Below are 27309 nucleotides of genomic sequence, written 5' to 3' on the forward strand. Positions count from 1 at the left end.
TCACCTCCTCTCCCTGCAAAGCATCTTTCACTCAGATGACAGATGTTACTGGAGAATCTGTAATTTTATCCTATGTATTTATTTAGTTTGTTTTTTTTAATGTATGTTTACTTGGAGATACATACCTGCCTTGTTAGAATAATTGCTGGATTAATATAAAGAATGTGTATATAAAGTGACTGGTATTAAAGTACAAGGGGCTGTTGTGGTTAAATTGGGGAATGTAAACAAATTGACACCCACCGGTAGGGGGTGGTAGCGGCTCCTTCGCCTCCTCCTATCACGTGAAGTGTCTGTTGCAGCTCTCAGTGGATAACCCTGCCTCTCTAAACACCAGTCAATCACAACCGACTCGACCTAAAGGTAGCTAAAATGCACGTCTCTTTATACTGTATGTCTGTTTGCTTACCTGCTCGTGACATTGCAAAGGCTGGACGTACACGTCTCTGTGTTTACCGGACGCCTTCATATTAGTTAACGTTAGCTTGCTAACAGCTAAATTAGGTAGCTTCAACAGATTAGCATTTAGCCTAGCTAGCAACAGCTTCTCCCCCCTCCTTTACAGTTTGCTTTGAAACAGCTGGATCCAGCAGCGCTCTATTTGTTACCCTGTTGTTGATGGTTAGGTTGATGCTGGTTGTTAGTCACTGTCTGTCACAGACGTGTGTTATTATTGTCTCAAATCGTTAGCTAACGACGGCTAGCTGGTGTAAGGCGTTCACCGGGTCTGTGTGTTGCAGCTCAATGTCACCAGGTCTAGATTAGCCTTATCAATCAATCGGCGATTTGTTTGTCCCCAGTGGACTTGGCCAGCTGAAACGCGTGTGATAGTATGCATAGCTTCCATATCTGTGCTGTTTTCTACCACACCGCCGTGTGCTCTTAAAGTTGTCAGAGCCATGACTTGTTATCTTGATATAAACAATCCTGTTCAGTGGGTCAGGAGAGTAGAACCTGTTCCCACTCTGCTCACAAAAATGTCCCTGTTCTTCACACCTACATGAAGAAATCCCAGGGAACTCTTGTGCAACATTCACTGTAGTGAAGATAATTCACAGTGATACTTAGCTTGTAACTTTATTTACAGTTTGAGGTGTCAGATTACTTCAGTGTAAGAGTTTGTTTGACAGTTTGCTTTAAAATTAGGTTGAGACGGAAGTTGTCTGTCTGTTGTTGGATCTGGCTTCTGTTTATCCTCAGGGATATTTGGGCTTGAAATAGAAAGTTCTATGTGAAAGGGTCTTCTGGGTGTTTTATTTTTAAGAGCCAACAAAGGTTGGAGGTCAGTGAGAAACTGAGTCACTGAGACAGAATAAGCAGGCAGAAGAACATGTGGTTAAGCAAGAAGCAAGTTCAGTTTGCATTGAATAGTAACTCAATAACTTTGTTTGCTGTTAATGACTTTTATTAAGAATTTATATGTTGTAAAGTTATATGGAAATATTGGATCAATTCAAATACTTTGGCTATCCATGCAAAGTCGACTGTCAAGATCATTTGTCATCGCTGCCCTTCTATTACATTAAAAACAAATGAAAGACTACTTGTGATAAAGCATTTTTTACATTGCTATGAGGCTGCCTAACAGGAGGACATATTTATTTATAGTATGCTGTATGTAAAACCATTGTAGTGAAGTGGGAGGGTACACGCATAAATGTGAATAGAGGGGAGGAGGAGTGGTAGGTGTAGGTCTAATCATCTCTTAAAATACTCTCAGCTTAGATACAGGGGCTTGTGAGCTTGTCAGCAACAGCAGAGTTGGGTTAGCCCAAGAGAGAACAAACAGTTACCCTCTGTGTTACCTTTCACAGTTTGTCCCATTGTTCTCCTCAAAGCAGAGCGCGGCTGTACTCCTCTTCACAGGTTTTGATGGTGTTGGCTTGATGGGGTCCAAGCGGGCGCCAAAGTGATGGTCTAAGGACTCGCAGTCACAGAGGTGCTTGCGCGTGGAATGTTGCGCTGGTCGGTGCACCTTGAAGGAGGGCCGCGGAGAGTCAACCATGCTGCTGTGGCGGTGGGTCACAAGGTGTACTCCTTTGGAGGCTACTGCTCCGGGGAGGACTATGAGACACTTCGGCAAATTGACGTACATGTCTTCAACACCGGTAGGTGGTTCTGTTGGATCCCAGTGATGGTTTCTCTGTAGGAACTTCTTTGTTCCTCCCTTTTGGTTAATCAGGCACTATCTTGTGTTGATGAAAAACATTTTGCTTGTATTAAAAGTCTGTAGATGTTTGTCCTTTTGCATCCCAGACCTGTGAGGAACCCTTTAAATACTCAACAATGTTTGATTTTCAAATTAGAGGAGCATTTCAGACTTTTTTTTAACCTACACCACCTTAACGGTAACTCATTACAGCTGGAAATTTAAGCCAAGCTTTCCATTGTGGTTTGTGAAACTGTCCTTGTTAGAGGTTTTTCAGTTGTTGTCTCAGAGACACAGGTGTTTTCCTTAAACACGCTGCCCTAAATTCCTATAAAAATGCTCCCTTTCTGTCTTGCAACCCATTTGTATATAGTGTTTTTTCCTCTGTGTGGTCAGCCACCTGCTTTAAGTTTTACAACTTCCCAAAGTAGCGTGAGCCAACCTGTTATTGCTGTATCATGAAAAGATCTGTGGCACCCACTGATTGTAATGGAAACGGGAACGCCTTGACTATTGTTTTTTTTTGGCTTTTTGCTTTTGTGCTTCCTCTCTGTTGTTATTTAAATTTGCTTTGATTTTCCCCTTTTTCTTGATCTGGGGAACTTTTACCCAGTTTGTTGTGAGTCCCTTACACCAAGTAAAATGTCAACTGTCAGAAAAATATTTTACACTGTCCAGTTCAAGAAAACTGTAGCTTAAAATTAAAATTGAATTTTTTTATTTCTTCCGTTTGTGCTTGCTATTTTAAACAATGATGTATTAAATATTGTATGTTTTTTGGTTGTTTTCAGTGTCGTTGCGCTGGATGAAGCTGCCTCCAGTAAGGACAGGAGGACATGAGCGTGCTCGTGAAGTGCCATATATGCGTTATGGTCACACAGCTGTGCTGTTGGATGATACTATCTACCTCTGGGGCGGGCGTAACGACACGGAGGGGGCCTGTAATGTGCTTTACGCCTTTGATGTCAGTGAGTAGGCCCTCGTCTAACTCATACCGTTAAGTGGTAGTTTCAGGCTGTATCTCCTTTGAGATGCACCTGTTTGATGTGAAGCCTGTGATGGCAAAGGGGAGCGGTGACACCTGCATGTATGATGGTTTTCCGCTGCCTGTGAAGTGTTATGTTAGTACTGAATAAACTGTTTCTGCTTCATAGATACGCACAGATGGTTTACACCCAAAATTTCGGGGACTGTTCCAGGAGCTAGGGATGGCCATTCCGCCTGTGTCCTGGGGAAAGCAATGTATATATTTGGAGGATATGAGCAGCTGGTATGTTTCTGTCATCCCTCTTTGCTGTGGAATCTGCATTATGAATTTTACACATTGTTTTAATTCATCTCCCTTGCTTGGTTTTAGGCTGACTGCTTCTCCAATGACATTCACAAGCTGGATACCACCACCATGATTTGGTCATTAATTAATGCCAGAGTAAGTCAGTTATCATATTACCATATGTACTACACAGAATATTTAGCATCCGAATAAACACACAAGGACACAAGGCACATAAACAGAATGGATGGGCAACACGCTTGCTTTGAAAGCACCTTAAAATCAGCTAACACTTGGTTATTACTGGGGTTGGCAGTGCCCAGTGGTCAGATTGGCTGGTTACAAAAGCACTGCAATGTAATGCAGCTCTCTGGTAGATGGCCAGCTACAAAAAGCCTCTCAGAGGATTATATACACTCCCCTTTTGGAAAATGCCAGTTGTGTGTATGCATGTGATAATCTCTTGTAAAGAGTATTTTAGACATAGGCAGAATTTGTTGGGACAGAGTCAACCAGGGACCATCGGGCATAGTCCCATTCTACTTTTATGTCCTAATTGTTAACATTGACACTGTAGCGCTTTCAGATTTAGCTGCACATATGTCTCAATATTTGTTTTCTACATAATCTTACATTCTACTTGCTAAAAATATGTGGACACATTTTCTAGCAAGTGGTAAATGCTCAAATATAATAACATCATTTTTTGGTAATCTCTCTTTTTTGCTGCTGTTCTGCTTTTACTACATGATCCCACATGTCTGCGTAAAGTTCATGGCAGACAGTGGCAGCACATTCTGGAAACAGAAGGGATGTGTCAAGCCTTCAGCATGGCTGTAGGCCAGCTAAATGCAAAGGGAGTAGAGGCTTGTCTTTGTTAGGCATGGTTTATTCACCGGGGGGCAGATCACAGCATTCCCAGCTGTATGTTCCTTCTTTTATTCATGGCTGTGTAATAGTTAAATAGCCAGTTAAAATTATGTTTAGGATTCTTATTACTGTACAGTCTTTTTGAAAAGGCTGCTGGTGTCTGAAAAGAGGGTTGGATTTGTTGTGTTTGTGTAGGTAGTAACTGGGTCCACTAGGTGGCACTGTTTACCTGATTTTACTTAATTTACCCAGGCTGGCTTATGATGAAAAATAAACTAGACTTATTAAGTGTGCTTGGTCTTCTTTTTGCAGGGCTCTCCGGCTCGTTGGAGAGACTTCCATTCAGCCACCATCATCGGGACAAAGATGTTTGTATTTGGAGGGCGGGCAGACCGCTTCGGCCCCTTCCACTCTAACAATGAGATCTACTGTAATAAGATCAAAGTGTTTGACACAGAGACCAACTGCTGGCTGAGCATACCTTCAACACAGCCACTGCCAGAGGGGCGTAGAAGTCACTCAGCCTGTAAGACACACACAGACACACACACTATTGTTTTTAACTGCTTTCATTTCATTTCAAAATAAGGAATTTATAACTCATTTGAAAATGACATGACTGTGCTACGATAGGTCAAGATAAGAATTTTGATACAGTGACTTTTTCTGAAAACACCATTTTTTTTTTTACTCTTATTGTTATAACTAGGTCACATACTTCTGTTCACTGTGCTGCAAATGCCATGAATGTTTATGATATGGACTATTTTCCTCTGTGTGTAGTTACTTACAATGGAGAGCTGTACATATTTGGGGGATATAACGCCCGTCTGGACAGGCACTTCAACGACCTCTGGAAATTCAATCCAGGTGATTTAACCTTTTACTTTCTGGGTTAGATTATAAAAATGTGCCATGTTGTTATAAAGCACTGCTTCTAGTTGTGTTATTGTTTTTATTTTTGGAATTCCTGCTGGATGACTGTTTACCTCCATAGGAGAAATGGCAGCTCTGGCAGGGCGGGCCTGACCCACTTTCTTCCTCATTCTTCTGTAGAGAGCCCCGCAGACATTCCTCTCCTCCTCTCTTTGCATCGTTGTCAGTCTGATAACAGTGGCTGGCTGCTGCTTTTTCATTATGCTTATGTGTGAAGAATAGATGTCTTAAAGGCAGAAACACAGAGATGAAAAACAGACAGTAATTAAAAGAAACATCGGTATTATATAAAAGAGTGATCCACCTTCTTCTGTCTGGTTCTATGATGGTTATTGTGGCAGCAGTTGTGCACTATGGCACATTCAGTTATATTTAAGGTAGACTATTAATATACTGAGCCCATGGCAACAGTTGAGATGCCATATACACAATGACAGCACTCTCAACTTTCCTAGTCTATGTCCTTCCCCGTCACTTGTTCATCAGATTGTTTGGCATTTATGGAGCAGTGGGTGTGACCTTTTGTGTCTGAAGTGGTTTGGGCCGAGTGAACCTGCCATCTCCTGGTAACGGACTAAAACCTTGCTTTGATATCACCACTAGGTGGCAGCGCTTCAATTACTCTAGTCAGAATTATTTAACAGCCTCTGAATGGCCTGTTGCCATAGGGATGCAATGATGCTGTTTGTGTCTGGCACTGAGAGGGTAAGCAGTTCATCCTTATATGGAACAAGTAGAGAGCTTCAACATCATCACTCATACTGCTGCTCAGAGCACAGGAGAGGCTCTGCTTTTAAAATCTGAAGTTTTCTGTTCAAATCAAGGTTTTCCCTATACCAGGAAGCTGGATGCTGGATGAGAGCTTACATGTAGCTGTGTCAAGAAACATCTACATTAATGGTCATAAAGATGCCTCTGTTGAGGTCTTTAAACCAACCATGTGATCTGATCTGTTTTCTTCCATTTGTAAAGACATCAACATGTGTCTACGGTGTTATATTTAAATTATAATGTTGTTGTTTTGCACACAACAGAGGCCCTCACGTGGAAGAAAGTAGAACCGAAAGGAAAAGGCCCGTGTCCACGGAGGCGGCAGTGCTGTTGTATGGTAGGAGATCGAATCATCCTCTTTGGAGGAACCAGGTGAGGCACACTTTAAATATAAAAAAAAATAATTGTACACAAAAATAATAATAAAAGTTAAGGTTTTATGATTTGTTGTAGACACTTTATAGAGCTGATATTTATACTGAATAAATGCCTTTATCAAAGACTTCAACCTTAGACATAAAATCATTTGAATATTTCCGTTGCACATGCTGAGAAATCAAATCATGGAGCAGAAAATGCTCTTTTCAATATCACAAAAAAAACATGTCTGGCTCCTGTAGACAGCAATCTGTGATGAATCCCCCGTTGACTGTAAGACAGTGGTGATAACTGAAGGCTCATAGCTGGTTAGGTGCCGCTGAGCTGGTGACAGACTTGTGATAGGCCAGTAGCCAGTGGAGTAATGTGGTAGCTTAGTGCATGGTCCAGAGTAGCCTGGGTCCTGGGCTACTGTTATCAGCAAAGCTTTGTTATCAGGCAAACCCCACTGGGATAACCTGATGGTAGGGATTGAAAAACTGTGGATAAGGGTCCTCTCAGCTCCTTTGCGTCTACAGAGTCAAGTCCTGGATGCTACAGTAGTACGTATCATCATTACAGTTCACCACGTGTGCAAAAGAAGAACGTACAAAAACACTTAGGATGTGTTCAATAGTCCACATTTAGTCTGTTATTGGTGTAGTGCTGTGAAAAAAAAGACCAACACCAGTCATTAAAAATGAAGAGGTTCAGTTGATGCTTGTTTTAATTGTTATCCTTTGTTTAGTTTCTCACTGGGATTAGTCCAGTGTGGGTTTTACGGAGTCATGATTTCCTGTTGTGAGCAGATAGGCTGGGGCTGGAGAGGGAGTGTCACTGGCCCGATGGATGGAGGGTACAGAGGAAGACATCAAACACCTCTTAATATCTTCAACATCCTGTGTAAAAGCCAGAGGGCAAATTTTTTTTTTAAGGTTAACATATCAAGCACTCTGTATCCTTACATCCTCATTCTATATGTGAACATGGAGGATGTGTTGTTAGGTAGCTGCTCTGTTGTTGTGACTGCTGCTGAGGAGTTTTTCTGATACTGTACAAGAAGCATGAACGTTACAGGCTTTAAGCAAAGTTGGCCACACAGCTTCTCTTGACCAGCACTGTGTGTTTGTTGTTTACATGAGTACACTTAAGCCTCTTACACACAGGAACTCCCATAAGCACGTGCACACAGATTAGACACACAAACAGCTTCTTAGTGCACTCATTTGTCTGCTTTCACCCTGTTTAGTAGGGAAGTTGTAAGATTAATTTAATGGATTGTATTAATTTCTGTCATGATTTGGGTTATAAAGATTAGACAGAGCACTTAATTAGTTTAGTAATTTACCTTAACACCAGCCATTGCTTGCCTCTTGTGTTTATTTTTGCATGACCTAACAACTTGAGGGCAGTTAACAGGACTAGAAAGTTACTGGTGTCTGTCTTAGTGCGGTTGACAAATGCCTGCGCAGGCCCTCATTATTTACTCGCTGGACACTTTGCTTGTGTTTTTTGCGGAGCTTCTCATTTTGGAACGTCTTCCAAGGAAATTGTGTTGAAATTTATAGTCCAGCACTTGTTTTCTTGAGATGGTTGTCCTTTCAAAGTGATCCAGAACAGAACTCCTCTGTTGATATTTTTCCCAGTTTATGGTATTTATTTTAACTGCAGGAATTTGTTCTGGGATAATTTATTACTTAAGTGAACGACAGAAAAGCTATTAAGTCAAAGGAGGTATGTACGTTTTCGCACTGGCTACTACACACACTAAACGCTAAACAAATGTATAAAATGAAATAAACCCAAATGGATAAAAGTAGTGAGGATGTCAGTGTATAAACACCACTCAGTGCTGGAATTTTCTGTGTCCCTTTAAATTACATTTCTGGATTTAGTGCAGAATGTTTTCTGTATTTTGATCCATACTTTCACTTCCTTGAGGGTAAATGCAGTGTGTGTGAATGACAGGCTGGGCATTAGTGGCAGTCTGTTGAGTGCCACTTACGTCAGTGTAAACAGGCCTGCTGAGCTGCAGAAAGGCGTGAAATTCTGCCCCATCTCTGATTTATGACCTTAGGGAGCATTCTTTCTCACGGAGTGCAATTTGATATACCCTCAGTGCCTCTGCTACACTCATTTACTGAGACCTGCTCACTGCCCCACGAAGGACGACCCATGCATGACCAACTCCACCTGCACTGACCTTCACCTACTCACACAAGAGCAGATGAGCAGCTAAACCCTCTCTACATTTGTGACTTATTTTTTCACCTTGTGTGGAATTGAACACGGCTAAAGTTGGGTTGCACATCAAGGCACTGCCAGATAGATTATAGATCTCCTGCTGCGCTTATGTTGTCATAGTTGGCATTCATCACACTCTGTGTATAATTGCTTACGACAAACCCGGGTTGGGCTAAATCGGGAAACATTTTAAGCTCGGGAACAGGGCATCCATGAGGGGCAGGATGTGAACAAGGACATGACAGATTGGCATGCTGGGAGCAGACAGCTCGGAATCTGGGAAGGGGAACCTGGCACTGATCCTTGAACTACTTGGACATGATGATGTGTACTCATTCCATCACTAGATTTAGGGAATTTATTTTTCCATGGCAGGTAGTCATACATCTTTGATGATTTAAGTCCTCTCTTTGTGGTCAGAATCAAACATTCTCCTCTATTTTCTACCTTCTCTGCTGCTGGTAATGACTTCTAATGGGTTTTACTTGCCTTGTAGTGTGAGCCACACTGTCCAGTAGTGTCATCTGTGTGCACATGCAAGCACACGTAAACTTTATGCAATGATGTAATTGTGTTCAAGAGTCTTAGTCTGACTTCATGATTCTTTTGATGAAGGGTGCCATTCGTGTGTGTTTGCGTTGTAGTCACATGACTTCATGACTCATCGCTCCTCTTGTCAAGCTGACGTCAGTGGGGGGCACATCCACACGCACATGCCTGCTTTGCTGTGCCAGTCTTTGCACATTTGTTCCATTTGGCAATATGCAGAGTCACTTAAGTAAAGATGGAAAGCATGCTGAGGCTTTTTCTAACATTAGATACGAAAATATTTATGCTTTGATCACTGGTGTGTGAAGTGTAGTTTAAAAAAAATCCTAAATATTATAAAGAGATATAGTGTGTTTTTAAGCTTCGAGACATTTTGATACACTCCTATTTGTGTCTCTGTGTGTGTGTGCATGTTGCTACTCTACACTGTGTGCCAGAGGGAGACCACATACCAGGTAATCTCACTGGTAGCCAAAACATCCCAGCCCAAAACCTCTACTTTAATCCACCAAAATCTCACCATGATATTTAATCTTTGTGGAATTTGAAAACTTCAAGTTTCAAATTGGCAAGTTGTGGAGTCGGAAAGGTTTTCTGCGGTCCAGTGGTTTTTGTTTAGTAGTTCAGAAAGGTCAAAAGTCTGGTGCCTTGATATCTCCTGCAAAGCCATATTGCATCTTATCAATAGCTGAAAGGGCTGCTGCTATGATAGTCCAGCTGGTAAAAGCGTGGCTTGTTATCACCGTAGAACCTGACAGTTAAAATGTTAGACTAAACACAACATGGGACTGATTCGACACACACTTTTCTTGCCAAGCATGCTGCCTATTTTAACTTTTTTGTTTATTCTTGAATCGTTTTGGCTGCACTTACTCCTTCCCTAAATATCCTAAAATCTTTGCTGGCTTGGTTTTGTACCGCCTGTCAACACACCGTAGATTTTGATGCCACACATGTTGTCGTTTGGCCTTTGGTGTCAAAGGGTAGGCTGCAGAAGTTTCCTTTTATTAATTGTCTGTGTGTGTGTGTGTTTGTGTGTGTTTACTACGCCTTAGATAAAACCTGTCAAACAGTGAAGGTGACCCCAACAGGATATGGGGCATCCCGCACGTGGCGGGACAGGACCTTGAGGCAGCTCGGCAACACTGTGATTTACTCTTCAAAGACAAGCTCATGATAGTATTTCATCTGCATCTTAACCCTCCTTAACCCACTAACAGGCTGTATACATTATGGTGTCATAGGGTTGAGTGTTGCACAGCAGCTCAAATAAACAGGCTTGCTTCGGTGACGCTTTGTGATGCTGTTGTCTGTGTAAATGTCTAAATAGTAGTAGTTTAACTTTTGATTTACTGCTGTCACCACAACCAAAACACATCAATTCTAGGCCCCACTAGAACAATGCCAGACTATTGTAGAAATTAGAAGCAAAGCACAGCAGACATCTTATTAACAGAATAATGGAGCTGTGTTTAAACAACAGTATAATAGATCTTTTAGAGAATTACATTACAGGAGGTATTTGAAGCAAAGTTAAAGGGCAGGATCACCTGGCATGCAAAAGAAGCCTTTATATTTAGCATATTTAGCTGCCGGTTGTCTATCAGGACTTTCTATTGTGTTTCTTGTTAGTTAGTTGACCTTGAGTCACATACAGCAGCTGAAAATTCAGGCTATAGAGGAAGTAACTCCTTTTCCTAATATTAAATAGCCAGCTATGGAGGTCAGCTCCATGCGGTATATTAACCAGCTGTGTCCATGGCCCTGAAAGAGTATTTAATCTCTGGTGAGGTTGATAAAATCCTCTCCTGTAAAATGCAGAAAACCTTTCCTAATAAACTGGCACATTTTATTTGCTTGTTAATTGTCATGCCGCCTTTTTTTTTTTGTTCACCAAGTCCAAATACATTTAGTCCACAGAGGCTGAAATCTGAGATGTTGAGCTTCATTAGGAGCTGGCATCTCCTCTGTGTAAACTGAAGTCAGGCATCTCTCTCGGGGAGCCAGCTGTAGTTTGTGTCTCGCCCTCTGCATGAGGTTTAGATCTGGCCAGCTACAGGTCTTAATCCACTGTCCAGCCACTGCCCAGGAGGGGGCACAGATACAGATAGACTCTGTAAGTCTAGGTGAGACAGCAGAGATTAGGGCAAACGAATTGGAATCAATCAATCTGTGATAACCTAATCTCAGTTTTCAAACTATAGCTAATCTTAACAAGTCCTCTAAACCCAGATCATGTCTCTAAAAGAAATGGATCATCATATTATTTTAATGTTTTTCCTACAAAAATAGAAACCACGTTAGTCTGGGATCAGTCTAATATCTGGAAGCAAAATGATTTATATTAGCTTTTTAAAGTGGTTGCATTTATGTCTACCATTTTCAGGTCTGGGGTTGCTTGTCACGATTGAAGCAATTTTCAAATGTCTGTTTGCTAGAATATCACAACCTGTTCCCAGCATTCCTTTCATGTGTTTCCAATCAGTACCACAATGCTACTGAAATAATTTGATGCAGGTCTGGGTGCACTGATAAGGAGCTCTGCAGGAAGTTGTAATATGTGATGAGTTCCTGTGAATGTGATGCTTCTGAAGGATCACTCCCCTCTTGGAAGTGAGCAGGGAAAGGAAAGGGATGCAGATCATATCACTCACAAGAATGAGAATGAGGGCCAATGAAGCACTGCCTACGACAGGACAGGTCCCAGGTTCTGCTCGCCTTAACACCAGGGTTTCTCTGATTGTTACTTGCAAAATATATGGGCAGTTAACCTCTTGGACACTTTAGAGTATTCCCAGGCTCTTTAGTGCTTCTTCATTAGTCTAGGATGGTAGTTCATCTCTTTCTTCCTCAGTTTTGAGACCTTGGCTTGCAAGATAATGAGGTGGAGCAGGCAGTGCATTGCTAGAAAGGACCGGCAATTAGGTGATTAGACACCCTCATTGAGTGTTGTTTGAAATAGCAAGCTGTGTTGTTTTAGTGGGGGAGCGGCATCCCTCAGACCTCATTCAGACTGGGAACCTCTGCTGCTGCTGTAGGGGGAGGAGGAGCACGTTCACACATAGTGATACTTTGCTGATCAAGTAACAAAGTGGCCCATCAAACACCAGGATGCCACATAAAGTCACACACTGTGACTTTCCCGCTTCTAAATACTACCATTTCATCAGACATCAGACTTAACACCCCCATGCTCCCTCACTTAAATCTGCTTTGGGTTTTTCGTTTTTGTGGTGACCAATAAAACATGATCATTTCCCTAATGCTGTGCTGGATTTCACACCCAGCCTGACGTTATCCACGAGTATATGCGAGAAAGCCTTTTTTTTTTCTAAGGGGATGCAATCTTCCACTCTCTTTTGCTGTACCTGTTAAAGCATATCCTCTTATCTGCACTCGTTCAAGCGTCAGCATCCGAAGCCTCACTCCAAGTGAACGTGCACAGAAGTTCACAGCTACTACAGTGTGCTCTTTAGATAGAGATGCTACGTGATGGTTGACCACAGCTGTTCAACCATAGAGGAACAGAATAATAGTGGCTCAGCCCACCAAGTTTGAAGCTGTGATAATATCCTGACATCAAGTGGCCATTAGAATCATACTGATTGTTGTAATAATTAACATTGATTGCTGGAATAACTTGCTGGCAGTAACACTTATTATTATTGATGTAAGCAGCCATAATTTGTATTTTTCATTTATTAAAAATGAGCAACCAACAAAAACGGAATATTACTGCCAGCTTGAGGGGTCTGATAACGGACCCCTCTATAAGCCTGGGTGGGTCACCTCCTGTGGCTGAGTTGGGGTGGTGGGGGGCGTAATGACTTCCCCAGCTGGCCCCCTGGGAGGACTGTGCTCGTGCTCTGCACCTCTCCTGGCCGCTTTAAGCCACCAGCATGTTTGTTTAGGGAAGATTAGCAATGTAAAACCCTTACAACATCCTGAACACGCAGCGAAAGGGAGCTGCGATGGAGAGGACAGCAGGAAGGAGGAATAGAGATTGATGAGAGAGGAGATGGTATATTGTGTTCAGCAAGACTGAAAATAATGGAAAGACGTTTTCAGTCGAAGGACGTCTAATGATTGTAATTTAAAACATTTGACTACGACTGGTTTTTGTGATGGTGTCTTTGTTTGAATAACTCCTACAGTCCACACATAGCAGAAAGCATCATGCCAGGCTGCCACATAGACACTGGTGAATACACCTGTCTGCCTGAAAGTGTCCTCTGGGTGCGGTAAAACTGTTAAAGTGAATTTTTACTTTCTAATCTAGGCCGGTCTCTTGGTGAAGTTTGTTATGAATATAAAGCAGTTACGTGCATCAAGCACATATAAAGGACTATACCGACTCCCCTGTGGGAATACATCTTCCTTTAATATGTTACTCCCATAGGCTATAGCCTATTTAGGGTTTTCCATTATTTTTATTAATTGATAGAATTGTGATGCTTTCTAAGTTTGGTTTCACCAGGTGTGTTACAGGTGTGTGTGTGTGCTACAGCTAGCGGCAGGAAACAGATGTGCAGTGATAGCAATGGCTGCACAGGTCTGGGAGACTATCAGCACGGCCCAGGCTGCCGTCTCACTGCAGTGCTCAACTTCCTGTGAGCTTAAATCATGCCTGCCCATGATAAGGAGAGCAGAGTGCAGTGGGACCAGAACTCTGGTTATAGAGAACAATCTGTGACTCCCAGATTATTGACCTGAATGATTAAATTATCTGGGGTTTAACAAAGTAAACAGTTGTTGCAAAGTCTATGAATAATAAAAAATGATGGTGAGAGGTAAAATGTTTTAGTTATCTCGAGTCCATTTGTTTTAACACTTGGATGTGCAATGACCTGGATGACTGAGAATTTTCACAGACACAACCCACTAAACAGTTGAGCAGCAAGTAGAACCTTTGCAAGCTGTGTGCTTCATCTTCATAATAACTGAAATGTAAAGAGCATCTCTAATCCTATTAAACCAGTCTTTGCTTTCTTTACAGCCCCTGTCCAGAGCAAGGAATGGGGGATGAATTTAACCTCATGGATCATTCAGACCTGTATATCTTAGACTTCAGTAAGTGTCCCTGATTTTATTCACACCTCTGTTGTTAGTCTTAAGAATGTGTCGAATGCTAGTACAAGATATTTTGCAATAAAACTGGCTTTGCTGTCGTGAGTCATGCAGTTGTGAATTTAGAGTTTTTGGTTCGTTCTCACTGTCATGGTGTCATTTCTGGCTGACATAGACACCAAATGGCACACAGGCACAGTTTGTTAGACACCAGCTGATGATAGAGTTCAGTATTGTTCACATTCAAACCTTCCCAGTCAAAATCTGTTAGTAAAAATTTAATGTAATTCACTGGCTCATTGTCATCAATCAAGACAATGAAGAGTCTAGTCATCTTTTGCAAAGGCTAATAATTTTATAGTATAATAATAATATAGTAACTAACCCTTGCTGAGAGTAGCTAGCATTTAGTAGCTAAAGATGTTATTATTTCCTAGTGTTCACCATATCCAGAGATAAAGGAGAGTGAATATTAATGTTTAATAAACGCTGGATATTTAAAGTGAATACCTGCTAGCCGTATCAGTTTGAAGACACTGGGGGAAGAAAAACGGTTCCTGCAGTCTCCTCCAATAAATTTTACCCTCCTTACAAACTGCTTCATTTCACAGAAAGCCTAGTAAGCCTGGCCTTGGCCCCGCTTTGTGTTATCACACAGGGCACTTCCGTCTCATGCACTACCAAACATAGCCATATCCTGTGTGCACGGGGGTAGCCTGTAATGCTGTCAGGTCACAGTTAGGGTTTTGTGTAGGTGGGCTAACAAAAGGGACACAAGGACCGTATGGGACTGGCAGTACCCTGTGGCATCTCCTGTGGCATACGCCTCCACGTGCCAGTCACATGCACCTTCACACTGTTTATCACTGAACATATGGTGGATCTGCCATGACGACGCTAGTAAGTGAGAGGAAGTTTGTCATTATTATTAGACCGGAGCTTTGTAATAAGATGATTTGACACTAGCATCATCGCTAGCTGTTGGTGGTTTTTTAACACCGTGGACAGCACATCTAACCCTTTCATCTACAGATTCTCAGATCTGACCTGCCCAACTCCATTTTTGAATTCCCACAGCTGAAAGTGATATTCTTAGCCTGAATATGATTAGTGCCTGTGATCAGCCTGTGACTCATTACACTTTCTCTCTTCTTTTCAGGCCCTAATTTGAAGACGTTATGCAAAATAGCTGTTATTCAGTACAGTCTGGAGCAGTCAGGACTCCCACATGATATCAGGTCAGACATGCATCCGCCTTTTCAAACATTACAGCTGAATCATCATATTGTTGCTCCTTCTGTTTGTATTATGTGTGTCATTGTTGTCACCACTCCATCTCTCCCAATAATGAGGATGTTTTTCAAAGAGCCAAATTATGACTCATTATCCCTCATTTAACTAGTGGCAAGTTTCACTCTGGCTTTTGTCTGACTTCACTGACAGAAAGTCAGACAAAAGCAGCAAGGAGTGTGTATGTGGAAAAATCAGGCAATCATGATGAAAAATGAGTGTAGGCTTAAGCTTTCTGCCTATTCATCATCTGTGTACCCAGCACAAAAGATGCTCTATAGAGGGGAAAAACACTCTATGAACTTAAAGCATTGAAGTGTAATTTGGTGAAAGAGTTAGAGAGGAAGTCAGTGTTGACAGAAATAATAGATCTGCTTCACAGTCACAGTCCTGGGTTCAGTATCTTTCAGAACATCACGGTGTCCTCTTACAATAATTAAAAAAAGAAATCACTTGTTCAAGAACTAATCAACCTCATCACATCTACTATAGTTGTGCTTAAAATTGCCTTAAAAATTCTTTGGAATATTTAACCTCTAGTTCAAGTGCTGCTTTTTAATATTTGTAAACCAGTGTCTAAATTATTTAAGGATGATGAAACATTGCTTTGCCTGTTTCTCAGACATCCTACAGCCTCTCAACTGTATATGTTAAAGATGAGTTGGAACAAGTATTAAGGGATTTTCTTCTAACACAACTCCACTGAAAGTTATTTAGGGCAAAATCTACAGCCCATGCATTTTCTTATGAAATCACTTCAAAGTGATTTAGAGTAAATATAAAGTGTACTCGATCACTGATTAAAAATAGAAGGTTGAAGATGCACCTGCTGAGGTTTTTATGTCTCACCGACACAGTCCATGGAGTCATGCATGTTATGTTTGTCAACCCATTAATTTAATAAGTGGTAGGAACATCATGAGGAGAATTATTTTGCTGCTTTTTCTTCTTACTTTTCTCTGCACTTTTGATGACAAACTACCAGCACTGTTTGAATATGTGTTATTTCCTCACATAATAAACAGTATATTGTTCGATATACTGCAGTGGCGTAGCAACAAGGTTTGAGAAATTGAACAAATAACACATAATGTGATGCATATTTTGCAAAACAAACTATATGGCAAAGACTTGAGACCATAGTCATTTTCAAACTGGCATTCAGTGACAGTTCCCAGTAATATGCAGTTTATTAGAATGCTTGAATAAATCTTCACCATCAGCCCAGTTCTCCTGATGGGCAGCCTTTGTCGTGCTGATGTAGCTCATTAGGAAAGTGTGTCTGAAAGTGAAGGATTTTTTTTTTTTTTTTTTACACGTGGCCTCGTTGAAACTTGAAACTAATTACTCCTCTTAGCCTCTCGTTTCTCTTTGCACCGACACTGCCACCTTGCACGCTCCCCACTTTGGCGCTTACATTTGTGTTTCTAACCCTAAGAGGGATTTCAGTGGGGTCACAGGACTCTGGTTAACTCCCTTTGCCCCTCAGTGGCATCTCCACCTCCAGTGCCAATCACTTCTCGTAAACACACGCGCGCACGGCGAAAAAAACGAACAAAGCAGTTGAGAGGGAGTGAGTGTGAAACCGGAGCCAGTGATAACAATCTGGAGCTCAACCTCTGACCTGTCATCAGGTCAGCACTGTGGACCCTGTTGTCAGCTCCTGCTCCCGGTGCTCATGTTACCGCGAGGCCTTCCCTCATCCACAATATAGACCTTCAGTGGAACCAGTGGGTGGGCGAATGTCACGCTTGGCTGTCACTGCAGCAGATTGTGTATTTCAAACATAAGATGTGGTGCTGATCTTACTACTCTTTCAGGGTCAGTATTTCATTAGAGAAGCATTATGATTCAAATTATGTCGGTGTCCCTTCAGCACTTCACCAATTGTGATTATAATGTCCAAACATTTTAGCGCTGCTTGCTAATTCTCTCTGTTGTTTACTCCAGGTGGGAACTCGCAGCCATGACAACCAACAGCAACATCAGCAGGCCCATCTTCTCCTCCCACGGCTGATGGAGCTGAATGTGAAGCAGAACCAGAACTGTTTTAGGGCCTCTTGATGGTGTCTTTTTAATCCACTGAGCTTCGAGGGACTGTGTTTTTTTTTGTATAGTCTGGATCTCTGTCTGATCTATTTTCCACATTCTACAAGTGAGAACTCATTAACTGACCAAAATATCCTGCGTACGGCTTCCTTGGACACCATTTTTCTTTGTCATGTCTGAGGAAACTTGGTTGTATGAGAGACAAAAATCGCCTGTTCACCTTTTCTTCTCTTCTTTCTAGCCTCTCTAGAAATCCAATCAGCCTATGATAATCATAGACTTCTAATCTTAAGCACAGGAAGAGACAAGAACTTCTGCCAAAGGTCTTGTGAGCTAACCTCTTTGTTGAGGATGTCGTACTGATGGCGCACTCGGCGGATCTCCCCCTGAGAGACAAATGTGAACGTGACCGGAATGACTTTGTATCACTCGCAGCTCTAACTTTATCATAAAACCATGTACCTTGTCCATGAGCAGATATGGAGGAGACTCAGTATTTAAGGATTGTTTTTCAGTGCTTAGCTATTTCCCTGCTTCTTTATAACACGGATGGCGCCCTGCTGCTGCTCTCAAGTGTCTCCAAGGTGATGTGCAAGGCGAGCCTTGTAAAAAAAAAAAAAAAAATAATCAAGTCCATCTACCTCCCTCAATGGCATGTATCATTAGGACTTCCCATAGATTAGAAAAAAACAGCCTTTTCTCTGGGAAGTTGAATTTCAGTGGTTGTATTCTCCCAAGAAATGCTGCAGAGTCACTGGAAGAGTGGGACTCACCTGCCACGCCGCCCCCCCTCAGCCCTCCACTTTGTTTTTCAGTGCCAAACGTAGAAAGGAATATTGATGCAAATATATACTGTGTCCTGTCTGCACACAGTCCTAGTCTACCTGCGTCAGTCTGCCTAATGTGTTTGCAGGGGGGGGATCAGCACTAATCATGCATAATGCAGTTTTTTATTATTATTATTTTAAGAGACAATCCTACAGCATTCAGAGACTGTCCTCATGCCTGGCTTATTCATGGCATGGTGAAAAAAAAGGGGCAGTGTGCATGTGTGTTTGTGAATGAGTAAACCAGAACTGCCGGTGTTATACATGCAGAAGGGCTGCTGCCTTCAAAACGACTTTGGATAGTTCAGTTTGACGATGATTATTCGGGTTATTTTTATTTTAACAATGTTATGCTAATTACAAATTTTAGAACAAAACATAGATGGTGGTGGTGGTGGTCTGTTTTTTTTTTTTTTTTTTTAATTCCTCTCTCCTTCTACATCAGAGGATGAGGTTATAGTCTACAGTTTTACTGCTGTCAACAAATCTCTAATTCCTAACATTTCCCTGCCCTTTCTGCCCCCCCAGCCTGTTTGCGTACATTACACCCAGCTGGTCAGTGGGGGTTTTAACAGTTTAAGCTTTGTTCTGGTGATGGTTTTTACTCAAACATCAGGTACACGTGTGTACCTGCAGCAGCAGTATGGTTTATTATTAAGGGGGATTTATGTGTTCATAATAATTATTGGATATCTGGGATGTAGAAGGCTTTGGATACACAGACAATCCTTGTTAATTATTATTTTCTTTTGGTCTTTGTTGACAAAACACAAAACATAAAATCAGACATATCCTAATGATGATGAGGATGATGATGATGAACAGTGTGATTTGGTGAAGATGAATATTGTTACTCTTTGTTTTTTTTTTTTGTCCACCATGAAGGAGTACAAACCTCTGTCAGTACGACAGGAGTAGGAACTGTTACCACACACTCGTGTGCATCTTAGCTCTTTAGTCCTGGTGATTGTGATCCGGTGTGCTGCCGTTCTCTCATCAGGATTTCATAGCTCTGACCTATAATGTTTACAAATCTTGTCATGTAAAGCAGTGTAAAACAATCTTATAAATGCAGGTTGTGGTCACCGGATAACTGCACTAAAGCCAATTGTGTCATGTCTGGCCTTACAGAGAAGGAGACATGATGATGCTGCTTTTTGCCTGTAGAGTAGTAGACTCCAGAGTCTGAGACGTCTGCCTGCCCCCAAACAGACCAGCGGTGCCAATGCCACTCAGCGAGTCTTACACCCTCTGCACTGCACACACACACACACACACACACACACACACACACACAGAAATAAATGTTCCTCAGTGATCTTCAGTGATTTGGATAATACAACAATGCAGTGAAGCCACGGGGACGATGATGTGAGTTAACCATAAAAACACTCTGGTGAACAAATCAAACTGTTTATACGACACCAAATGGCCTCTGGCCACTGATGTTTGTTTCTTTTTTCCTTTTTTTTCCATGTGTGGAGTGGAAGTCATTTTTATTTCATTTTTTGGTCCTTTCTTGTGAAGATGACACTACGGTCAGAAATAAAATTACCTGTACAACAAGATTCCTCAGTGATGGTGGTGACTCACTTGCTCATGTTTTTTTTTTCCTTAATGTTTTCACTTTACGTTTGATGTAAACCTCTGATTTATCAAATCACAGAAACACACCCTTAAAAAGTGCATCGATTAGAAATCAGTCCACGTGTGAGTGGACTCATGCCATTAAGTGTTGTCTCTTATCTTTAGGGCTGATGTTTAATTGATAAATGAGAAGTGATGCTCAGAGAGAAAATGAACAAAGTTTGTGTGTTTGGATCCTTTTACAGGCTTCTGATGCGTTTTGTTTTTATTTGGTCTGACGTAGTTTTGAAGTGGACTCTGTATCTGGCAGGTTGGTCAGGGCTTCCTGTGCAATATGCTTTATAATTGTATCAATAATAAATCTGAAACACTCGAGTTGTTAACATGTGTTTAGAATTTCTGAATGCAGTTGAATGTGGTTGGAAAGGCACAAAAAAGGGTTTTCTATGCTTTAGAGAGTGTCGCACTGCCATCAACAAATAGGAACCCAAACAAAGGTTCACTTGGAGGACTGTTGTCTGAGTGTGTTTATGTTTTTAATGAGAAATGTCCTAGCACACCTGCAGGAATGGTTGCTGCTCTCCAGGAATAATAATGCAAACATGCAAAGCAGTGTGAAAGTTATGATGGAAATGTAATGTTGACAACAAAACACAGTTTGAATCAGAGATGTCGCCAGGAATAACTGAGTTTAGGAATAACTTTAGATAGATTTAAAAAAGAAAATGACTGTAATCTGTGGTGGAATACATGATTACATTTGACAGAAAGCCTCCAAACACTGTTAGAGGAAGATATGAGCCTTTATACATCTGCATGCTGATTCCTGCAGTCATCTGCTCATGTATTTGTCATGGCTGCAGGTATTTTAAACTGCAGGTCTCCACCAGATGCATCCACCTCGTATTCTCCTCAATGGCTACTGTATATGACACTAAAGCCTTTGAACCCTGCACTTCTGCAGTTTCTGCTTCCTGCTGAAAACCAGTCACATCCAGCCCAGCCGCTCTGTCTAATGGCCCCCGCTGTTTACTTCACTGGGTACATGGGGTAGTCATGGTGCCCTCTCCCCTTACTGACCACATTATGGGTCGTGTGTGTGGCTGCTTTGAGGGGGTCCCATCATTAGAACGTGTCTCACCATGAACCCCAGCTCCAGTCTTGTTGCCCCTTGCTGCCAGCACAGGCCTGGCAGTTTGTTCCTGTCTGTCACCAGCCCCGTGCTATAAAGCCAGCGTTATCTGCAGTGTTAAGTGCAGGCCACAGACGGAGGGTCAGCTTAAAGTGAGGCAGCAGAGACACCCTGTCCCGCCTGGTCCCACCGCACACAGGAAGTGGGGCTGCATTGGGTCCCCCCCGTTGTCTGGCCCCGGAGCCTGCATCCACCAGCAACGCAGGCGCTAATGCAGGGAGACACTCAGCCAAATTACGCTCTAATTTCCCCTCAGGACTCAGATGGATCCCAGAGGCCCTTGAGAATCAGACTGAGGATTTGTTCAGAGTGATTTGTTTTGTCTTGTCCACACATATCTCTGTCCAGTCCCCTCACTCAAGTTCGAGTTCTTGACTGCTGCTGTTGTTAAGGCCACTAAATTGGGGATTTGAATGGACATGAGACCTTAGAGGCTGTTACCCTCAGCATTTCATAACACAGACAAACGTCCATGCCTTATCTCAGCATCTCAGATAAAACTCCTCTAAGATGAGTGATGAGAGTCATGTTTTGTGATGCCCATAATCTATTCATCTGCCAAAGGAACTCGTTTTTGTGGGCCGCGCCGCCTCAGTGCGTCATCGTTTGCAGACCTGTAGCTTAATTCCCTTCCAGCAGGGGTTTAATTGAGTGACTAATACACAAGCAGTTAAAGCCCTTTGAAGACAAACTGCTGCAGCTCGCTGCCTCAGAGGTCTGTGCAGACATTAAACAGTGATGCACCAAGCTGCTTTTCTGCTCAGATCTGAGCGTTGATGACATCGCAGTGTGAACGCTGAAGCAGAGCTCTCAGCCTGTTGTGTTTCAGCTTCAAAGTGTCAGGTGGGACCAAAAAAAAACCTTCTGACAGAGTTGGAAGAAGACCTCAGACCCTTTAGGAAAGACTAAGGACAATAAAACAAGCAAAAGTCCTGCATGATCAGTAATGTGCGGCAATAAATACACAGAGACACAGAGATGTGTGGCTCTAATATGTTGTGTTTGGGTTTTATCACCCTAATATTCTCACTTATTTAAGCGTGTATATACTCTAAATCAAATGTTTAATACTACAGCTGCACAACATTGTTTAATACATTGTTCTTTCTTCTTCTTGCAAATAGCACCATAAATAAACATTTGTTTGTTGTTGCTCTGTGGTTTGTTCATAACACGAACTGAATGAGTCCAGACTTCCATTGTGTTCATATTTCCATCTTTATTAATGTGACATACTCCTTTTATCTGTTTGTCATCACTTTTTTTAATTAAATCAGAATCAGAATCATGTCAATTGCCATGTAAGTGAAGAGGATTCACATTACTAGGAATTCTCAGTGATTGGTGCATACATAAAACACAATAATTAACAAGAAATAAGATAAAACTAAGGTAAATAAGATAATAGAGGTGAAGTAAACAATGTAAACTAAAGGTAAAGCTATAAATTGACATGACAGACATACAATGAACAGAACAGAACATGGGTGATGGTTGTATTGGCAAACATAGACCCTGATATGAACAGAGTGTAAAAGTGTAATAGTAAATAGTAGTTGTAGTGTAAATGTAAAATTATTTACATGTAATTAAAACTATAAGAGAAGTCTGACTCACATGTCTTCAAAGGGATATTTAAGTTAAATGCATTTATTATTATTATTATTATTTGTAAGCGTCCTCTTATTATTTATTTTCATCCCCCATTAGTCACATCACGACCCCTCAGATTTATCTGGTGACCCCTAGGAGGGAGCTGACCCCTAGGTTGGGAACCAGAGAAGCGAACAAACCTTACTGTAGTCTCCGAGCTGCAGCTCTGAGACAGACGATTCGTTGTTTATACACTTATTGAACCATCCGGTATGGATCCTTTTAATTTAATGGCTGCCGTCTAAACATAGTAAAATGTTTGTGATTATGAAAGTCTCTCTTTAAAAATATTTACACACGTCCACGCATGTGAAACATCATCATTCAGATTTGTTCTATTTTAATGGCACCTCACATCATCATCACCATCATCATCAATATTATTAATATTATCATCGTCGCCTCTATAATTCGCCTGCGGGTTATTTTTAGGTCTGAACTGACTAAATATAAATCCGCTTGAATCGTTTGTCAGCGCGTCACAACAAGTAATATTAACCCCTTTAGCTGTTTCTCTCTCTCTTCCTCTCCGGCTGGGCTGGATGAGAGGTGTCGGGTTTTAGGCTATAAAAAGGAGGGACGCTCACAAGTGGCTGACACTCATCATCCAGAGCGCAGAGCTAGAAGATGGAGCCGGGTTAGTTCCACCTCACAGCTTCTTCTATACTGTCATGTTTCCCATTGTGTCGCCCTCTTATTAACCCACTCTGACCCTAACCTAACTGAACATTACATTTATGTTTTACATCAGGTGGCAACATCAGCGTCAAGATTTGGTGCAACTCCTGCAAATGTCATGTGCGCGCTCCGTGCGCGTCTCACCATCTGCCTGAGGATCACCGGCGCTCAGCCTGCAGCAGGAGGTTCAGGTCAGTGACGCTCCTCTTCCTCTCTGCCCCACGTCCTCTAGTGGCTGGATCAACACATGGCTGCTGCTGAGAGGGAACACTTAATCCCATTCTCTGCAGCCTGCAGCCAAATGTTGTCTCATATCATACTATATCATCTTTTTCATGATTAGAATCCACGACCCGACGCCTTGATTTAAACACAGACTCATATGAATCTGGGACTCTCTGTGGATTTTAGGTGGCAGCTGCTGGTTTGATTTCATAAAAGAAAAATCCCATTTTTTTTATTTCTGTATGAATGTTGTTAACAAAAAACTGGGAGACAGACTGATAAAATTCTCCTTTTGTGGCACTTTGTGTGTGTGTCTTTGTGACGTGGGGCACCCCGCACTGAGGACACCCACTTTATAAGGTAATGAAGGGAGCATCAGAAGCCCAGCCTCCCTCTTTGTGTGTGACGCCCACACTGAAGCCCTGGCAGCTATAAAAGCCCCAGACTCTCAGTGGATGGGCCCAGACAGATACTGATTACGCAGAAAGGTCCACTGAGAGCCCTCATTGCTGCTGCAGACGCCACAGCCTCTCATATCAGCCGTTTCCATAGGAACCCTTGATATTCAAAGTCTGCTTGAGCTCGTGATGAAGAGACACCAGGCTCAATTGTGAGAAAGGAGGCTGGATTAGTTCAGGCCGTTTTTGTTTTGTTTTTTTCCTACACACAGAAGGAGCTTGGGATTTTTTTAATTATTTTTTTTGAAATGCGAGCGTGAAAAAACTTTTCCGTCGCCCATATCTTTGTCCGTTTTTATCCCACCTCTGACCTCGGTGATCATGGTCTCTCACAGATCCACCAAAGGAGCATCCAAAGCTCGACGAGACCACATCAACCATGAGATCAGGAATATGCGGGCTTTGCTGCCCATCACCCAGGAGGACCAGGAGCGCCTCTCCTACCTGCACTCCATGGCTGCCATCTGTACCTACATCAGGAAGTCTGTTCTCCTCCAGGGTGAGTTTTTCTTTAAACTTCTGAGCAGGCTGCACTCAGGTTAAGAGGGTCTCCGTTGTCTTGCAGTGTCCTGACTTGACTTTGTCTTCTCCTAGGACTTTCAGTGGGGGTCAGATCACACTGCTCCCTGCCGTACGAGGCCTTTCTCCCTTCCCTGCACGGCTTCATCCTGGTTACGACCGCGCAGGGACGGCTGGTCTATGTGTCTGAAAATGTAGCTGAGCATCTGGGCCTGTCCATGGTGAGTGTTCTAGTCACATGCGGTGTCAAATTTAGCTGTAACTTTGCTTGAGCTGATGGGAAAATCCTGTAACTTTTCCAGATAGATGTGCTTCAAGGAGACACGTTCTATGACATGGTGGAACGCTCTGATGTGGAGGTTGTTAAAGCAAACATGGACATTGAAAACAACTCATCATCAGGTAACAGTGAGGACTTTAAAGCAGCACGCAGCTTTTGACTGTTTAATCATTACATCCACAGGATGTTTTTGGAGGCTTTCTAAGACAGTTTTCTTTCCTCAGAGAGGAGCTTTATATGTTGTATGCAAACCTCCAAAGCCTTTAAGCTGCAACATGGCAGCTGCTGCTCCATGCTGGTCAGAGGGAGCTTCCAGTTCTTCCCTGCGCCTACAGCCTGTGCCGGCTCGGAGCCTCTGTTTGTGGCCCTCTGTACCCCCACAGTGAACCGCCTGAGGAGCTCCGACTTTCACCTCTGTCACAGCTTCAACAGCACCCACAGGCTGGATATGAGCTTCACCCATCTGTCTGACAGGTAGATACATACATCCACAGACATATTCAGCACGTTCTTACTCAGTGTATTAACCCTTTCCTGTCATTCTTTTTCAGTGTTGTGTATTTTTTGGGGTATTCAGCGCATGAAATGATTGGACGCTCATGGTACAGTCTAATCCATCCTGAAGATCTGACACTGAGTGCAGACTCTCATAGAAATCTGGGTAAGTACATCTAACGATGAAGTCATAGGTGCTGCAACAAAAAATGTGCTGCTGTGGTTTAAATGTTCATTATAACATCTGTGAATGTCTCCTCCAGCGCAGGCAGATGAAGGCTTCCAGGTAGAAATGGTGCTGAGACTCCAGCACATGAATCTGTCATGGACCTGGATCTATATCCGAGCTAACAAGGACTCCGAGTGTCAGGCTATCAGCTGCACTAACTTCATCATCAGGTATGATGAACCTGAGTTGACAGAGTGAGAAATGTTTCGGTGCTTTTCAGCGCTGATTGTAACAGGTTGTTCTGATCTTTCAGTGAAACAGAAGCCAAATTCCTGCAGAATAAAATCAGCAGTGATGCCTTCAGGCCATCATCGCTGCCAAATTCCTCCCATTTTGCTCAACAGGCGCCCAACACTCAGAGCTACAAAAGCTTTAAAAGACAGCGGACGTCTAACAGCCAAAGCGAGGAGCCAGGTGCAGGAGCTGGGAGAGAGTCTGAGCAAGATGTATACTATGTATCGTACGCCTCCTCCCAGAGTAACAGCTCACCTGTTCCCATGGGTGACAGTCCGGCCCTCTTCACCCCTCCCTACAGCCCAGCCTCCTCAGGCTCCTCTCTGCAGCAGGAGGAGCTCAGCCATGACCTCCTGATGGATGTGCACGAATGCGCAGATCAGCTGCTATCCTCTCCTGAGGGTTCTCCCTCCTATTACTCCTACCCAGAGGCAGGGCTCACCTGTCACCACTCACCCTCCGACTTGCTCCCCCCAGCTGCAGAACAAACCTTCAACCAGGGAGCTTTCGGCGTGCTCGGCGCCCGCTCTCCGCTCTCCTCCTCATCTCCGACCTATGATTTCCAAGCTTGTACATCTGATGCTCGATTAGTTCCGGACTGCCTGTCTGTGTCCGACATGTGTGAGAGTCCAGTGGACTGTGCTCTGCATCCAGAGGATTTCAGCTTTCTGGAACAGCCACAAGGGGGCGGCCTCGCCCAACTGCATCATGTTCCTCACCCTGAGCTGCCCATGCATTCCAGCCTTCTCACCCCCAACCAGTCTCCCATACCCACAGAGTCTAACCACTACAGTGAGAGGGAACAGGCAGAGATCAGTATCCTGGCTCAGCAGATCTCCTCCCTGGCCAGCAGCTTTGACAAGCACCACACCTTTAATCCACTTCAGAGTCCTGCTGCCGTGCCCTCAGCCTGCCACTGGTCCCATAACCCTGCTCCCCCCTCAGGCCTGCTTCCTAAGCGCGAGCTCGTCCTCGATGAAGGTGTGTTCGACAGCATCCTGAAAGACCTGAACATGGTGACAAGGAAAAACAGTGCAGACAGTGTTTGCTACAGCTACCAGCCGGGCTCAGAGTGCGGCGGGAGCCGGTCAGAGCCTCTCGGCCTCACCGCAGACGACCTGCTGCCTGCAGGGAACTTCACTACGGGCACCATCGCCATGGATCCCTTCAGTTTGCAGCTGGGACACCATGACCGAAACACTGGGTTGCATCAACTCAACCATTACATGCAGAGTAGACTTCAGCAAGGTAATTTTCCTGATATAACGACTTCCTGCTTTGATACATATATTGAATATAAATCACATTGTAGATTAACATTTCATGATTTTTTTTCTGTCTCTTTCAGATGGACTTGCTGAAGAAAACCTGTACTAA

The 27309-nt window shown here is 42.8% G+C and overlaps 2 protein-coding genes across 2 annotated transcripts; both read left to right on the forward strand.

The window, feature by feature from the left end:
• Window positions 1–281: 281 nt before the first annotated feature.
• On the forward strand, window positions 282–19950 carry klhdc3 (kelch domain containing 3). The gene is made up of 11 exons (XM_028422950.1): window positions 282–363; window positions 1867–2108; window positions 2941–3117; window positions 3304–3419; window positions 3507–3578; window positions 4605–4818; window positions 5076–5162; window positions 6263–6371; window positions 14146–14219; window positions 15376–15454; window positions 17457–19950. Exons 2-11 carry the CDS (start codon window positions 1955–1957, stop codon window positions 17521–17523), a joined length of 1149 nt encoding a protein of 382 aa, XP_028278751.1. The 5' UTR covers window positions 282–363; window positions 1867–1954; the 3' UTR covers window positions 17524–19950.
• Window positions 19910–27309, forward strand: npas4l (neuronal PAS domain protein 4 like). The gene is made up of 11 exons (XM_028424048.1): window positions 19910–19920; window positions 23322–23426; window positions 23558–23683; window positions 24511–24674; window positions 24770–24915; window positions 24997–25096; window positions 25199–25448; window positions 25526–25635; window positions 25733–25868; window positions 25952–27180; window positions 27281–27309. Exons 1-11 carry the CDS (start codon window positions 19910–19912, stop codon window positions 27307–27309), a joined length of 2406 nt encoding a protein of 801 aa, XP_028279849.1.

This window comes from Parambassis ranga, chromosome 15, assembly GCF_900634625.1.
Source record: "Parambassis ranga chromosome 15, fParRan2.1, whole genome shotgun sequence".
In the NCBI taxonomy this organism is placed as follows: domain Eukaryota; kingdom Metazoa; phylum Chordata; class Actinopteri; family Ambassidae; genus Parambassis; species Parambassis ranga.